Source organism: Haliotis rubra, unplaced genomic scaffold, assembly GCF_003918875.1.
Source record: "Haliotis rubra isolate DU_JTF1 unplaced genomic scaffold, ASM391887v1 Scf128, whole genome shotgun sequence".
Lineage (NCBI taxonomy): Eukaryota > Metazoa > Mollusca > Gastropoda > Lepetellida > Haliotidae > Haliotis > Haliotis rubra.
The window spans coordinates 671895-690105 of NW_025765203.1; the positions used below are offsets into that span (position 1 = coordinate 671895).

The 18211-nt window shown below is 46.4% G+C and overlaps 1 protein-coding gene across 1 annotated transcript in view; it reads left to right on the forward strand.

The window, feature by feature from the left end:
• LOC124266756 (mediator of RNA polymerase II transcription subunit 12-like protein) overlaps positions 1–18211 on the forward strand; it is a 69996-nt gene that overhangs the window by 40212 nt on the left and 11573 nt on the right. The window contains 13 exon segments of the mRNA XM_046701542.1: positions 271–400; positions 2049–2273; positions 2618–2777; positions 4229–4403; positions 4968–5069; positions 5530–5604; positions 6789–6901; positions 7324–7488; positions 7848–7986; positions 8286–8354; positions 8891–9000; positions 9449–9572; positions 11271–11432. Of these exon segments, the coding sequence (XP_046557498.1) occupies positions 271–400; positions 2049–2273; positions 2618–2777; positions 4229–4403; positions 4968–5069; positions 5530–5604; positions 6789–6901; positions 7324–7488; positions 7848–7986; positions 8286–8354; positions 8891–9000; positions 9449–9572; positions 11271–11432 (1749 nt within the window).

Here is an 18211-nt window from a genome sequence, read left to right on the forward strand (position 1 = left end):
ACTGCGCTCCCAGATAAAAGCCTGCTTACTGAACATTTCTCTGAAGTACCTGTTTGTCATTGTAACTGAAATAAAAGCCATCTGAACAACCTGAAGTTGTTGTTTCTGTCAGGCTGTCACTAGGGAGTGAAGCTCCAAATCCAAGAACCAGGTTCTCATTGCACATTTTCTCATGCACATTTAGTAAGTTTGGCTCCAAGTACCACTTTACTATGGTAGATGTAAGTTAGTCTGTATTGTGATCCTCCAGTATATTGTTGTCTGTTGTAGGTGAGTGACCTGTCGATACATGACTCCCTGGCCGTGTTCACTGCTATCCTGATTGCCCGCCAGTGTTTCTCCCTGCAAGACCTGGTGATACATGTTGCACTGCCTTCCCTCCTTGCTGCCTGCCCTTCAGGTAATGAATGACCCACCAGCTGAAGGAAGATAAGGCCCTCGTTAACCTAGATCTCTCTACTGGACCAGTTTGGTTCTCTTGGTAGCAGAATCAATTCCATGTATTGTGTCATGATTTGTTTTGGTAATTTTGCAGGCATAATGAAGTAGGTCTATAAATTCTTTGGTTCACATTTAAATTCGTACTGTTTGACTTAAGCAGGTAGACATTCAATTTATGTTTAAAATACTTGTAACTATCTTCAGTAAGATTTCCCACGGTGACATTAGTAACATGACATCAGACACCAGTGACATGACATGGCATCAGACAACAGTGACATGAGATTAGCCACGTAATCACTTCAGACACCAATGACATCAGACACCAGTAACATGATATCAGACACCAGTGACATGATATCAGACACCAGTGACATGACATCAGACACCAATGACATGGCATCAGACACCAGCAACATGACATGACATCACACACCAATGACATGACATCACACACCAATGACATGACATTAGACACTGGTGACATAACATCAGACACCAGTCCCATGACAGCAGACACCAGTCCCATGACATCAGACACTAGTCCCATGAAATCAGACACCAATGACATGACATCAGACACATGACATCAGGCACCATTCACATTACATCAGACACTGGTGATGTGACATCAGACACCAGTCACATGACATTAGCCTCATGACATGACATGACATCAGACACCAGTCACATGACATCCAACACTGGGGACATGACATCAGTCACCAATGACATGACATCAGACACCAATGACATGAAATCTGACACCAGTGATATGACATAAAACACCAGAGGCATTATACCAGACACCATTGTCATAGCATCAGACACCAGTGACATGACATCAGACACAAGCAACATGACATGACTGCAAACACCAATGACATGTCATCAGACACCAGTGATATGACATCAGACACCAGGAACATGACATTAAGACACTGGTGACATCACATCAGACACCAATGGCGTGACATCACACACCAGTGACATGACATTAGACACGGGTGACCTGACATCAGACACCAGTTTCATGATATTAGACATGGGTGACATGACATTAGACACTGGGGACATGACATTAGACACTTGGGACATGACATCAGACTGGTGACATCACATCACACACTGGTGACATCACATCAGACACTGGTGACATCACATCAGACACTAGTGACCTGACATCAGACACCAGTTTCATGATATTAGACACGGTTGACATGACATTAGACACTGGTGACATGACATTAGACAATGGTGACATGACATCAGACACTGGTGACATGCCATTAGATTGGTGAAATGACATCAGACACTGGTGAAATGACATGACCAGTAACATGACATTAGACACTGGTGACATGACATCAGACACCGGTGACATGACATGACCAGTAACATGACATAAGACAATGGTGACATGACATCAGACACTGGTGACATGCCATTAGATTGGTGAAATGACATCAGACACTGGTGAAATGACATCAGACACCGGTGAAATGACATGACCAGTAACATGACATTAGACACTGGTGACATGACATCAGACCCCAGTAACATCAGACACAATGACAGCTACAGCTCTGACTGGATTTCCCTTACAGCTGGCGGGGATCAGGATGCAGAGCCAGGAGCACGACTCACCTGTCACCTTCTCCTGAGGCTGTTCAAGACCCACGATCTAGTCCTGCCTCAGCCCACCTACGGGGGCGGGATACGTAACCCGCCTATGATCAAGGCATCATGTGACCGGCATCTACTGGAGGCCTCTCATGACAGCATCACCATCGGTCCTGTCATGGCCGTACTGAAGGCCATGCTTGTGATGGGTAAGTGCCATCCATAGATAATGATCACCTAGCTGTAGTGCCTCTGATTGATTTTTCCACATGTTCATTGAGGGTCATAGAGATCCCTCATACCTTATGTTTGCATTAAGAGTTGATGAAAATGAGGAATCAGTCGTCAGTGTGTGAACTGGGAGACATGTGTCAGTGGTATGATGTCAAACATTTGCTTGATTGGCAAAAAGGGCTCTATAGTATTCACAACCTAAATTGATAAAGCTTGTACAAAAGTAAATGATAACTGTTCATGTCATAGCATGTTCCCATTATGTACACAAAATTTGTGCCCTTATCAGCATGATCATGTGATGATTTATCTTATGTAGTTGAGTGTGACACCTGTGATACATCGACAGGTGATTCGTGTAATGATGAATCCAAATCTAAGTCAGCATCCAACTCCAACCACAAGGACAAGGGGGATGACATCATTCAGACATTGTTGCGAGGACTGGATGATGATGTTGACATGGACATGGTCCTAGGGTGAGTCTTAGTTCAGTCATCACTCTGTCCTTGCAGTGTATAGTGATCTCCTCTTGTCTTCTTGCTGAGTACAGTAATCTCCCCATGCCTTCATGCTGAGTATAGTGATCTCCCCTTGTCTTCTTGCTGACTACAGTAATCTCCCCTTGCCTTCATGCTGTGTATAGTGATCTCCCCTTGTCTTCTTGCTGAGTACAGTAATCTCCCTTGCCTTCATGCTGTGTTGCTCCCCTTGTCTTCTTGCTGGAGTACAGTAATCTCCCCATGCCTTCATGCTGTGATAGTGATCTCCCCTTGTCTTCTTGCTGAGTACAGTAATCTCCCCATGCCTTCATGCTGATCTCCCCTATAGTGGAGTACAGTAATCTCCCCATGCCTTCATGCTGAGTATAGTGATCTCCTAGTCTTCTTGCTGACTACAGTAATCTCCCCTTGCCTTCATGCTGCTGAGGTATAGTGATCTCCTCTTGTGTTCTTGCTGAGTGCAGTAATCTCCCCATGCCTTCATGCTGGAGTATAGTGATCTCCCCCTTCTTGCTGAGTACAGTAATCTCCCCATGCCTGTCCATGCTGAGTATATGATCTCCCTTGTCTTCTTGCTGAGTACAGTAATCTCCCTTGCCTTCATGCTGAGTATAGTGATCTCCTCCTTGTCTTCTTGCTGAGTACAGTAATCTCCCCATGCCTTCATGCTGAGTATAGTGATCTCCCCTTGTCTTCTTGCTGAGTACAGTAATCTCCCCTTGCCTTCATGCTGTGTATAGTGATCTCCCCTTGTCTTCTTGCTGAGTACAGTAATCTCCCCATGCCTTCATGCTGAGTATAGTGATCTCCCCTTGTCTTCTTGCTGAGTACAGTTCTTGCTGACTCCCCTTGTCAGTAATCTCCCCTTGCCTTCATGCTGTGTATAGTGATCTCCCCTTGTCTTCTTGCTGAGTACAGTAATCTCCCCATGCCTTCATGCTGAGTATAGTGATCTCCTCTTGTCTTCTTGCTGAGTACAGTAATCTCCCCTTGCCTTCATGCTGTGTATAGTGATCTCCCCTTGTTTTCATGCTTTGTGCAGTGGTCTCCCCTTGATGTCCTATCCAGGGTGCTGATCTTTTGTTATCTTTATGCTGACCCGTGAAGGTCCGGGTTACAATATTGATCTTCAGTAACCCATGCTTGTCGTAAGAGGCGACCAACGGGGTCGGGTGGTCAGGCTCGCTGACTTGGTTGACACATGTCATTGGTTCCCAATTGTGCAGATCGATGCTCATGCTGTTGATCACTGGATTGTCTGGTCCAGACTCGATTATTTACAGACCGCCGCCATGTAGCTGAAATATTGCTGAGTGTGGCGTAAAACTAAAGTCACTCACTCATTATCTTCATGCTATATGTCTCAATAGGATCCTAGTCCTATAATTAGAAGAAAAAGATTAACTTTAGCCATGTTGTTTGAGAAGTGCCCCATCGAAGAGCACAAAGACGGGAATGGAGAGCGCTGGGCTGAGTGAGTTCTCAAAGCATGCCCTGAAGGAGATGTGTGACCAGACGTGGGTTCAGGAAAAGTTCCTCAAAGACCCAGAGCGCCTGTTTGATGGAGACACTCTCATCGACCCAATGCTCAGCAACAAACAGGTAAAACCGCACACTCCATGTGGGATTTGTGGGATGTTCAATTGAAGCGTCATAATTGGTAATGTAGTCAGGATCATCAGCCAACTGTGGCAACCTATATTGACTGAGCAGGGTACAGCAGAGTCTTGTGAACATAATGAAGTATACTCTTTAAGAATATCATGACAGTGAAAGAAGTACTGAGCTTTCTACAGATCATCTTGTAGCCCAGCTAGGGTGTCTGTGGACACTAAACTATGCCCGTTCTGTCTGACAGTGTGCTCTAACCCCCAGGCCCAGCAGCTTCTCCAGATTATCTGGTAGCCCAGCTATGGTGTCTGTGGTCACTAAACTATGCCGGTTCTGTCTGACACTGTGCTCTAACCCCCAGGCCCAGCAGCTTCTCCAGATGATCTGGTAGCCCAGCTATGGTGTCTGTGGACATTAAACTATGCCGGTTCTCTCTGACACTGTGCTCTATCCCCCAGGCCCAGCAGCTTCTCCAGATGATCTGGTAGCCCAGCTATGGTGTCTGTGGACATTAAACTATGCCGCTTCTGTCTGACACTGTGCTCTATCCCCCAGGCCCAGCAGCTTCTCCAGATGATCTGCTACCCCAAGGGTGTCCCGAACCAGGTGGAGGGCAGTGAGCCAGACAACAAGCAGGTCATCCTCCGGATCCTGGAGGTGGGTAACAACATTTTGTAATAAAATATACAACAATATTAATTCTCACAACCAGGCAGGGTACCACTAGTATAAATGCCAAATGGCCTGCTTTTTTAATTCAGTTAGGTATTGTTTGATAAAATGGAAGCAAATGAAAAACTGATAGTAACAAGGTTTGCACAAGCTTGAAAAGGCTGTGAATTGGAATCTGCTTTCAAAACGCATAGAATTAGAATCATCTGACAAATGGCCTTCCTTTGGAATCCATCTTGAAAAGGTCTAAGTATCTTGAAAAGAATGTGTATTTGTGAACCAGTAAGAATGTCCTAACAAATCTGTTTGAAGCATGCCTGGCTGATATTGTGCCTATGTTTAGTGAGACTCATAAAGGCCCTACACTTAGTTGGTTGTGTATGACCAATAATTGAGTAGCATGATGATGATGATGATGATGATGATGATGATGTCCATGTTGCAGACACTTGACCAGTGGTCGCTGCGTGTGTCCTGGCTGGAGGTGCAGCTCATGTTCAAACAGGCCACAACGCAAACTGTAAGTAACTTGGATACTACCAGCTAATGAACAGGAGAAAATATACTACCCATCAAAAGTTTAGACTCACTTAAAGCAGTCACTATATGTTATTCATCTATGTGGTTACATCGAAGATGAATTTTTCCACTAACTGCAAACTTTATGCAGATGACTCATATGTTATAACTGAGTTCACATCTAACTCCATGATATGAGTGACTCATATATGTTATAACTGACTTCACATCTAACTCCATGATATGACTGACTCATATATGTTATAACTGAGTTCACATCTAACTCCATGATATGAGTGACTCATATGTTATAACTGACTTCACATCTAACTCCATGATATGAGTGACTCATATGTTATAACTGACTTCACATCTAACTCCATGATATGAGTGACTCATATGTTATAACTGACTTCACATCTAACTCCATGATATGAGTGACTCATATGTTATAACTGACTTCACATGATATGGTGACTTAACTCCATGATATGAGTGACTCATATGTTATAACTGACTTCACATCTAACTCCATGATATGAGTGACTCATATGTTATAACTGACTTCACATCTGACTCCATGATATGAGTGACTCATATGTTATAACTGACTTCACATCTAACTCCATGATATGATAACTGACTCATATGTTATAACTGACTTCTGACTTCACATCTAACTCCATGATATGACTGACTCATATGTTATAACTGACTCATCATTCCATGATATGAATATGTTATAACTGACTTCACATCTAACTCCATGATATGACTGACTCATGTTATAACTGACTTCACATCTAACTCCATGATATGAGTGACTCATATGTTATAACTGACTTGACATCTAACTCCATGATATGAGTGACTCATATGTTATAACTGACTTCACATCTGACTCCATGATATGACTGACTCATATGTTATAACTGACTTCACATCTGACTCCATGATATGACTGACTCATATGTTATAACTGACTTCACATCTGACTCCATGATATGACTGACTCATGTTATAACTGACTTCACATCTGACTCCATGACCTGACTGACTCCAGTGTTATAACTTACTCCCATGACATGACTGAGTTCCTATCATACCTGATTCTGGTGTTTTTACTGTCTTTCACATTGTATCTGACTCATAACATATGACTGACTCTCATGTTATGATCTCCAGGAGACCAACAACATCCTGGACAACATAGCCAAGGGTACGATAGACCTGTTCCACCAGCAGACCGAGTACAGCAAGTCTTCTGCAGGATCGGCGTCCCCACAAGAAACCAACAAGTAATCATACATGCTTCTCAGAATAATGTCTTGTCCGTTTGTCCATGTATTGTGACAAAGGGCTATAGAATGTAGTCTCCTGGTAAAATGTTCTCTTAGTACTCTGATAGTCCCCGCTTCTGGAACAAGCTCATTCTTGGAATCCATCTCAACCATGTACACCTAGAACATTGCTACAATGACGTTCACTCAATCAATCAAGATGTCTTGTTTTAAGAGGTTCACAGGCAATGTCCATTCTTATCATATCAGACAACATGATGAAATACAAGCAGATATAAATTTGAGACTTTTCACTTTTGTTGTGCATCATCTGATCCAGTTGAACATTGTAAAGTTATGGTGATCAATAGCAAACCAATGTTACCAATGAGTTGACCTTGACCTTGAATCAACTTCAATATAATCTTATGACCTTTCAGACTTGAGGTTGACAAGGACAGTGTCTGGCTTGTGGCTCCTCTCATCTCAAAGCTGCCCAACACAATCCAGGGGAGAGTACTCAAGTTGGCAGGACAGGTACTAGAGAGCGGCAACGACTTTGTCACCATGAAAAGTAAGATGGACAAAGAGAAGAACCAGAAGAGGTAGGTTATAGACTAAACCAGGTGTGACATATATTATTGGATTTCTTTATCTGAGTTGACCTCATATGTGTGTAACCTCTGGACATTGGCTTAAGATGACTACTTAATACAGATAAAACGCTTTTACGAATTGTTTTGGATGGACAAAATCTTTGAATCCCTTAAAATCCCCTGAACAGAGGATGGTTCATTGACCCATTACTTCACCAGAAATACATACACTTGGTGATAACAATATTCTGAGTGCATTAATGACATAAGGAGGACCTTTAGGGTTAGTTATATGTGACCATGACCTGATTTGATGTAGTATCCTATTGGCTGGAGATGAACGACTAATGTTGTTTAATGTGTTGCAGCAAGTCCCTGCTCGGACATCAGCCCTTCCTGTCTCTGGTGCTCACATGTTTGAAGGGTCAGGACGAGCAGCGAGAGGGGCTCCTCAACTCCCTACACAGTCAGCTGGAGAAGTTCATCAACAACACAAGGGAACTACTGGTAGGTTCTGTGAGATGTGATGATAGCCCTGTGTTGGAGTCTGTGGTAGAATAGATCCCTAGGATTGTCACCTCTTATGACAAGAAAGGGTTGCTGTAGACCAATTCTAACCCGGATCTTCACGGGTCTATCAACCACAGCTTGACAATTTAAACTGTCAAGTGTTCATGAATGAGATCAAACATTTATCATTTGTGTTGATTGGCAACCTACAGAAAGCACACAGATGTGAATAGATAGCAACTTAATTGCTAGTCCATACAGGTTTTATGTGAACTACATGTGTTCCTTGTTTTCAGGACAAATACCCAGATGAAACAAAAATCCGACAGAATATCCATGAATCTCTTCAGCTGCGTCTCTCACTGGTGAGTGTTGGTCAGGTGCTTTACTCTTCTGAGGAGTACACAGTAACTCATGCTTTTCATTACTTTGAGGCTTTTTCCTCAAGTATTGAAGAGAACTGTTGTCTCAGCTGTGTTTGTGTACAGTCGACCATTATTGGTGAGACTTGATTACTCTTCATGGTCTGGCGTTTCTACAAGGAGGGACTTATTTATGATCACTGGTCTTAACTTAGGCTTTTCTATTGACTCCTAATGACACCCATATTGCGAAGATATAGCAATTGCAATTGCATAAAAATTTGACTATTGTGATGTAATTCAAATTTTAAATCAAATTGTACATAGGTTATAGAAGAAAGATTATTATGTATTCACCTGTTCATGCTCTTTATTCACCAGTTTGACCCTTTTAGCATTATATTTCAAGCTAAGTCTGCTGGATTTGAAGTAAAACTCTCATGCTAATATACAGCGTTTTCTTTCAATCCAACTTTCAGTATTTCCAGGTGTAGGACATGTATGTAGTCGATTTCTCCAGCTGTGATGTTTGTTTGTAGGTCGGGGGGATGTTTGACACCATCCAGCGCAACAACACCAACACCACCGACTGGGCCATGTTGTTGGTGCAGCTCATCAGTCATGATGTGGTCGACATACAAACCAACAAGTAAGTCATTAAGAACAAACCCATTCACCGGATACTATACACAGAGGTGAGCTGCTTCAATACTAAATGTGATCTGTCACTCCAGGGGCTCTCCTGGCCTAATCATATGAAGCATTTCAATGTGGTTTAGATGTGGCATCAAATCTGTTGAGGTCTTGGTTCAGCCTGAATGTTTCTAGATTTATCAGCACCATGTGTGCTCGGGGATTTTGCTGAAGCTGCTTGCATCACCTTAGGACTTTCAGTATTTCACAGTATCCTGACAAATGTAGCTGATATAATTGGAACAAATCTGACACTCAGTTTCTTCCTTTGTGTCTTGATGGAGGCCTGTTGTAAAGCCATTACACATAGCTGTGTGTGTGACATTGTTAAGGAGCACATGTATTTACTGAATTCTCACAATCTGTACCAAATTATTATGTCCATTTTACCATGTTGATTACAGTGAGTTGTTCATGACGATTATCGACATGTTGTCTGTGTTGATACACGGAACGCTGCTGCCAGATGGCTCCGACAAGGCTGACGACAACACCAAGACATACAACATCCTCACCAAGAAACTCAGGGTGAGCCTACAACAGACATGTCACATGTATTGATCACCACTATCATAACAGAAGTTGATGCTTGGTGGGCTGCAAGTACATTCTTCTTATCATTTTGCAAATTACAGTCAAATCCCGATGAGTCGAATCGCTGGGGACCAAGTAATAACTTCGACTTATCGATGTATTCGAGACATAGGTATGTCTATGAGGGTAGAAAAAAAGATGATCCAGTCCTTATTCTTCCTCCTAAGCATGTGTTTATCTAATGATTTCCATATCACTAATAGGGACACCTTATCAGTTCCAGTCTGATTAGCACAGACAGTGATTTCCGTAAAAATCACTAATCTTCCTTTTGAACTCACCCATCAATGGTGGAAAGGTGAGAGCCGCGCTGGTTTGTTATTTGGATCAGTTTGCTACACCAATCAGCTTCTCATTCACTGACTTCGGCTTATGTATACAAGATTGCTGTTGTTTGAATCTCATGGGACCAAATTTCCTTCTCGAGTCATCGTGTGTATTTATGAGATGAATTCGTGTAACCGGTATTCAAATGATGACAACTATAACAGGGAATGGTCGGAACCGACAGGTACTTCGAGTTATGCATAATATTCGAGACACCGGCATTCGACTCATCGGGATTTGACTGTATTATATAGCTAATTGAAACATTGCATACATATTTTTCACTTCTGTGAATACTTTGTGATAGACTTGTTCGTAACCAACGTAACTGATGGCCAAGTCAGTTTGTGGGAAATAATAAGATTATGTATTCTAGGTGCTTTGTCAAACCCATAATATCTTAGTATTAGAGTAGGAAGTTGCTCTGTGGAGTTCATAGATACAGCAGTATTTGTGATGTTTTGGCCCTTGTTGGGATTTTATGCAGGAAAGTCCAGGAGTACTTCATGCCTGTTGTAAGTGTACACTAATGATGACTGGATGAAAGGATGGGTGATTAGACAAACTGGCTGTCTCACTTCCAGCTGGAGATGTATACTCCTCAGGGAGTGGAGAATATAAATATGAGTGTCCACAGACTGGCCAGTATAATAATAATGTAGCACGCTCACCATGCTCTTGTGTGGTGATGAGGTACCATGCATTATTATCCCCCGACATGTGTTTAGCTCGAGACGGGGGATATAGTGGAATATCTTAAGAACTGTTGAGTAGATTCTTTTCATACTTGGTACCTAGGTTCATCACAGTATGCAAAAGGTCCCAGTCAGGTTTGGTGACCATGACCTTCATTTCAGGGTCACAAGGGGACTGTAATGTTTTACCTGTGTCAGCAAGATATCTCAAGAACCGTTCACTGGATTTTCTTCATATTCAACACCAAGCTTCATCTAGGGAATGTGCAGGGGATCATCATGGGGATTTTGGTGACCTTCACGTAATTTTCAAGGTCACAGCGACAAGGCGCAGGGCCCAATCGATTTTGGTGACCTTCACGTAATTGTCAAGGTCACACTGGCACTTTGAAAATTTCAGTATGTTAAGATTGTCAGCAAGATATCTCAAGATCGGTTCACTTGTAATTGCTATTATTAGTATTATCCTGCCCTGACAGTGGGGATCACTGCTCATGCTTTCAACCACTGGTTTGTCAGATTATCACAGTTCATTGTGATATAGTTTGAATATTGCTCACTGCAGCAGCATTCCAATGACCCTCTCTGTTTCCCATTGTTGTGTTGACAGAGAGAGATAGCAGACAAGCACACCGACTGCACGGACTCACTCCGACTCCTGTTACCCCTCCACAAGAAGATGTACGAGGTGATAACATGCGAGTCACATGGTAGTCTGGTCGATAGCAAGGGCAACAAGATCACTGGCTTCGACTCCATCGGGAAGAAACAGGTAAACTAACATATGATGTCCAGATGCTGTTCTTTTTAACATTGTGATGACATACAGACTACCATTTTAACATTCTGATGACATACAGACAACCATTTTAACATTCTGATGACATACAGACTACCATTTTAACATTCTGATGACATACAGACTACCATTTTAACATTCTGATGATATACAGACTACCATTTTAACATTCTGATGACATACAGACTACCATTTTAACATTCTGATGACATACAGACTACCATTTTAACATTCTGACATACAGACTACCATTTTAACATTCTGATGACAGACTACCATTTTAACATTCTGACAACATTCTGATGACATACAGACTATTTTTTAACAGACATACAGACTACCATTTTAACATTCTGATGACAGACTACAGACTACCATTTTAACATTCTGATGACATACAGACTACCATTTTAACATTGTGATGACATACAGACACCATTTTAACATTCTGATGACTACCATTTTACAGACTACCATTTTAACATTCTGATGATATACAGACTACCATTTTAACATTCTGATGACAAACAGACTACCATTTTAACATTCTGGTGACATACAGACTACCATTTTAACATTCTGATGACATACAGACTACCATTTTAACATTCTGATGACATAAATACTACCATTTTAACATTCTGATGACATACAGACTACCATTTTAACACTCATGACATACAGACTACCATTTTAACACTCATGACATACAGACTACCATTTTAACATTCTGATGACATACAGACTACCATTTTAACATTCTGATGACATACAGACTACCATTTTAACATTCTGATAACATACAGACTACAATTTTAACATTCTGATGACATACAGACTACCATTTTAACATTCTGATGACATACAGACTACCATTTTAACACTCATGACATACAGACTACCATTTTAACACTCATGACATACAGACTACCATTTTAACATTCTGATGACATACAGACTACCATTTTAACACCATTGCCACTAATGGTGTCTTTCTTTTGTTTCTGGTTTTTGTGGTTCATCAGTTTGACTTAAGCTGTGTTTGTTGTTACAAAACAATTGTGTGTTTGAACAACTACAGAGCAAGGTATCAAGAGAGGCTGACTGGTCATGTTTTTGTTGACATTTATTATTCCCCGCAACAATGAATTCTTCTTCATAGAGATCGTCCTTGGGGTACATATTATGCATTTTCCACGCTGAAAATGTCCTGTGACAGTTGTATCAATGTTTTTTGAATAAAAAGATTGTGCAATAAATAAACTTTTTTATTTATTATACGGCCCCCACCTCGTGGAGTTACCTCCCGTTGCGCATGCGCACCAACTGGGTAATCACCTAGGCCGGTATCATCATTCCTTCTGCTGTCACTCACGTGTATAGACGTGTTAATGTGTAGAGCAGCGCTGTATTCTCCAAGAGAACTCAAAAGAGCTATGTCTGAGACAACACCACCTGTATGTATGGTCTTTATTTTGTCCTTGAAAGGAACAGTAAAGCTTCGCGGTCGGTTGTTTCATAATTGTGACTTTGTATTAAATTATTTTACGCTCACTTTCCCGTGGTTTACGCACATGTTGCTCTGCCATGGCGGGAAGTTTAGCGTGCCACGTGGTTGTAATATTGCGTATTCAACCAACTATTGCTTCCCGTGGTAGCCTTCACGTATTTTTCAATGTTTTCTACGTGTATCTTAGCTGCTGGTCCGCTGTTAGCTACATGCGTGCGTGTTTGCTTTCAGGCGCTTTCCTCCTGTTCGGTCTGTGGGCAAAGCATACCCAGGGCCGACCGCCACGATAAATGCATCGTGTGTTTGGAGAAAACGGATCATATCTCAGAAACCTGTGAGATTTGCATGGGCTTTTCCCCCCGGGCCCAGAAGAGAAGGGCGGCGGATTTTCTCTTTTATAGAGAGATGCGTGAGGCGGGTGGGGAACTGACCCAGGTCCCCCCGTCCAAAGCGAAAAAGCCTCACAGTAAGGGCAGAAAGTCGCGTAGCCAGTCGCCTTCTCCCGCTCCTAGTCAAGGTCGTTAATAACTCAGTTGTTCCAGCAGCACGTGGACTCGATGAAGTCCCTCGTTCATGAGTCGGTTGGAGGGCTCCGGCAGGAGTTCCTCGCCCACTCTGCGCGGGGGGCGGAGAGTCTGGGGGTGGGATCGCCGAGCCCGGCTCGATCCCTCGGCCTTGAGGCGTCTGTAGATCCGTTGCCTCTGGCTTCGGATCCGGACGCCGCGGCTGCCCCGGAGGGGGAGGGTTCGCTCCCAGTCCCCCTCTCGGAGTTGGCGCAGGGTCCGTTGAGTATTCCTGGGGTTCCGGTCCCTGCGCCGTCCCGCCCCATGAGAGCGGAGGCACCAGTTCTGCCTGGTCTGCCTCCAGCGTCTCGGGACCAGGGTCTGTGCGAGATGGCAGGTGCTGATGCGGGGCTCTCTGTCTGCTCCTCCCTCTCTTCTGTGCCTGGTGCTAGACCGCCCACCGTGTCGGGGTTCGGGTCCTCTTCGCGAGGAGACCCAGCCTCTGACTCGGGCTCGGGTGCCGAGTCCATGGATACTGGGGAGGTTGAGGAGCAGGAGGGTGCCTTCCGTTTTTCGTCAGGCTTTGCGGGAGGTCCGGCAACGCATTGCCGAGTTCCTACCCCAGGCCGCGGTGCCTGCCATCCGCTCGGACTCGTCTGAGTTCCGCCTGTCAGGCGAGGCGTTTGCCCCTCGGCAGCCTACGCAGACGCTGCTCCGTATTCTTCCGTCGTTGGTCCAGGACGTGGTCATTCCCCTCCTGTCTGGGTCTCGCCTCCGTTTCGACTTGCCTGAGCTTGTCCGGAGGTACCAGCTGGGGGAGGATTCCCTGTTCGCTGTTCCAATGGTGGATGAGTGCGTGTTTACTTCGGTCGCCTTGGGGGGAGGCTCGGCTTCCTCCGGAGCAGCTCCGGCTGCTCGGCAAGGGCGTTTACCACCACCGTTTGCCCTCGCGGGCGCCCCCCTGCGGCATGCGTATCGGACCTACGAGGAGGTCTACCGGAACGCTATGCAGCAGGTGCGGGTTGTGGTCCATGAGGCCTACCTCTCCTCGATCCAGAGGTCGGCCCTGGAGGCGGAGGGGCATGCTGGAGACGTTTCTCCGCATGTCGTGCTACTCCGTCAGTTCTCCGGAGTTCAGGCACACCTCGCTCGCGACTCCTTGCGGTCAGCTGCGTCGACGGTGATGTGCACAGTCATGGGGATGCGCAAGCTGTGGCTGTTGACGTCTCGGTACTCGGCAGCTACACAGCAGACCTTGCTGGCCCTTCCCTACCGTCTGGGAGCGACGCTGTTTCCTGGGGCCCAGCAGGTCATACGGGAGGCTGCCGCTGCAGCTACCTCCTTCAAGGACTCTAAGGCCTTGTTGGAGCACCAGCGCTGGCTTCGCCCGCTCAGCTCCGCTCCACCTTCCTCCGCCGGGTGCAGCCTACACCGAAGTCCGCTGGCTGGCTTCGCCGCTTGGCAGGTAGGTGGAGGAACCGGGTCCGCCAAGGGTAAGGGCAAAGAGCAGTCCTCTTCGACTAGCTCCCAGCCTTTTCGCGGGCGCGGGAGGTCTGCCCCGACCTCCCGTTAACCCATCAGGCTGTAGACCCAGCCGTGTGTCATTCCCAGTCAGCTCCGCTACTCGGGACCATGCACGCGCTCTTACCCAACGTCCCAGTGGGAGGTCAGCCTCTCTATTCCTGCCGGAGGGGAGAAGGCTACAAACAACACTTGGGTGCTGTCCAACGTCAGTGTCGGCCATTTACCACTGTGGAAGCGAGGCCCGCCCGACTTCACCGGCATACGCCGCACTCCGGTGCTGCCATGTCAGGCAAGGGCGGACATATTGCGCGACGAAGTCCAGGCTTTGCTGGACAAGTCCGCAATCGAGCGCATACCACCGGACGAGGAACAGGCGGGATTTTACTCCACGTACTTCCTCGTTCCGAAGAAAGACGGCGGGTTCCGTCCCATTCTCAACCTCAAGGGGTTGAATCGCATGCTCGAAGTACCATCCTTCAAGATGGAGACACTGCGCTCGGTGATCTCATCTGTTCAGCCCTGCGATTGGCTCACGTCAATCGACCTCAAGGATGCATATCTGCATGTGCCCATACATCCATCGTTCAAGCAGTACCTTCGGTTCTCTTACGACGGGATGTGTTACCAATTCACGGTGCTCCCCTTCGGCATATCGACTGCCCCAAGGGTGTTCACCAAGCTCATGTTAGTCCCGGCTACCCTCGCTCGCTCGCAAGGAAGGCGTCGACGACTGGTTGCTCGGTGCACTGACACAGCCAGCGAGCCTAGATTCTACTCACAAGGTGATAGACATTCTAGTTCGACTGGGGTGGATCATCAACCTCAAGAAATCCGACCTGGTACCCACCCAGGACTTGGTTTTTCTCGAGGTTCCAAACACACAAGGATCTTGTTTCCTGTCGCCCGACCGGTCACCAGAGTACGGGAGATGGTGTCTTCGTTCCTCTCCCAGCCCCAGGCACCAGCACGGACTTGGCTCCGTCTACTGGGCCATATGGCGGCGACGATCTCTGTAGTGTGGCGGGCGCGGTTGAGGATGCGCCCTATACAGCAAGCTTTGGCGAGTCTGTGGGCTCACTCGGAAGACCTGGAGCGGAGTCTCACAGTCCCCGGGTGGTTGACACCTCACCTTCAGTGGTGGACCAATGTCGGGAATCTCACCAGGGGGATCCCCTTGGAAATCCCGACGCCAGCTCTTACAGTTCAGACCGATGCGTCCCTCACGGGCTGGGGGGGTGTTCTGGGCAGTCTGTCGGCGTCCGGACTCCGGTCCGAAGCCGAAGCCCACCTTCACATCAACGTGTTGGAACTGAGAGCTGTGCGGTTGGTTTTCGAGCGCTTCCAAGAGCATGTCCAGGGACAGGTGGTTCGTCTTCAGTTGGACAACCAGACGGCCATGTCGTACATCCTGAAGCAAGGCGGCACGGTGTCCCGAGCGCTCCTCCGGGAGACATGGGACTTTCTCCTCTGGTGCGACCAGTGCGATTGTCAGGTACTCCCTGTTTATCTCCTGGGGCTGGAGAACGTGCGAGCAGACGCTCTCTCTCGCCGGATCCTGGCCCGGCAGATATTCGGAGTTATCTCCCAGTTGCACGGGTCGTTCCAGGTGGATCTGTTTGCGTCCGGCGGGACGAATCAGACACCCGTGTTCTGCTCTCGAATACCGGACCCCAGGGCGTTGGCTGCCGACGCCTTCATGCTGGATTGGACGGGCAAAGTGCTCTGGGCGTTCCCGCCGTTACCACTCATTCCCCGTGTCCTTTCACAGCTGTCCACCCAGCCAGCTCGGCTGCTTGTGCTACTGGCACCGCTTTGGCCGTCACAGAGCTGGTTTCCGGTAATTCTCAGGTTTCTGGCTCAGCCTCCTGTTCTATTACCTTTACGACCGGACATTCTCACTCAGAACGGAGCGCCCCACCCCAATCCAAGGATTCAGTGGGTGGCTTGGCCTCTGTCAGGTCTAGCCTCGAGGCACGCGGAATTCCTGCAGCAGTTGCAGACACAATTCTGGCTTCGGTAGCGGATTCGACAAACATTCAGTATGAGGATAGGTGGTCCCGCTATGCGCGCTGGTGTTCAGATAGGGGGATTGCAGATCCCTTTTCTGCGGATTTAGTCCGAGTATTGGAGTTTTTGCAAGCCCGTTTGGAAGAAGGCCTGGCGGCTTCGACCATTCGTGGCTACTCCACCGCTATTTCCACCTTTCACACCCCTGTCGATGGTGCTCTTCTGGGGCAGCACCCTCTCGTACCTCTTTTTAGCTGGCGTGGATCGGGTTCGACCTGCTGTCAGGCGAACCAGCCCACCTTGGGATTTGTCAATTGTGCTCGATTGGCTGTCCGGTCCCACTTTCTCACACCTATCGGCTATTTCCATTCAGTTGTTAACTTGGAAGGCTGTTTTTCTGGTGGCGGTCATGCTATGTCGTCCGACCAGGCGCTGACTGTGTTTCACACTGATCGTGTCAGTATTCGCCTCCCGGATACGTACCGCCTGAAGGTCGATCACGCTTTCCATGTGACAGCTCCTATCGAACTTCCCACTCTTACCCAGCCTTCTACATCGTGGACCTCTGCAACGAGCACTCACCCGTTGGATGTCCGTAAGACTCTCAAGGTCTATATCAAACGAACGCAGGGGATCCGTACGGGTACCCAGCTGTTCTGTTGTTACGGTGGCGGGAAGGCTGGTGTGCCAGCGAGCAAGCAGACTTTGTCTCGCTGGCTAGTTTCGTGTATCTGTGCTGCTTATCAGGCTAAGGGCAAGCCTCCCCCTGAGGGGTTGAAGGCTCACTCGGTCAGGGCAGTAGCCGCATCAAAAGCTTTTGCATCGGCACTCCCCATTGAAGAGATCTGCTCTGCCGCTATTTGGAGCCGCCTAGCACGTTTATTCGGCATTATCAGCTCGATACGCATTCCCGTAATCGTGCGAGCTTTGGCCGTTCTGTTCTCTCCAGTGGACAGTGTCCTGCCACCCTGACCGAGTGAGTCTTGGTGCATTGGTTTTGTTGACACTGCTGTTCAATACTGAGTTTTATTGACATATCCGCTATTGGGAGCTAAATAACCTCATTTCGATCCTCTCCGGAGTATTTAGGTCGATTGTGAGTGTTTTTGACATTCCCCCGTACGGTGCTCACTAATCGACACAAGGTATGTGGGGCTTTGTTTACATTTCGCACCATGTGCGAGTTCCTATGCGAACCTTTGAGGTCG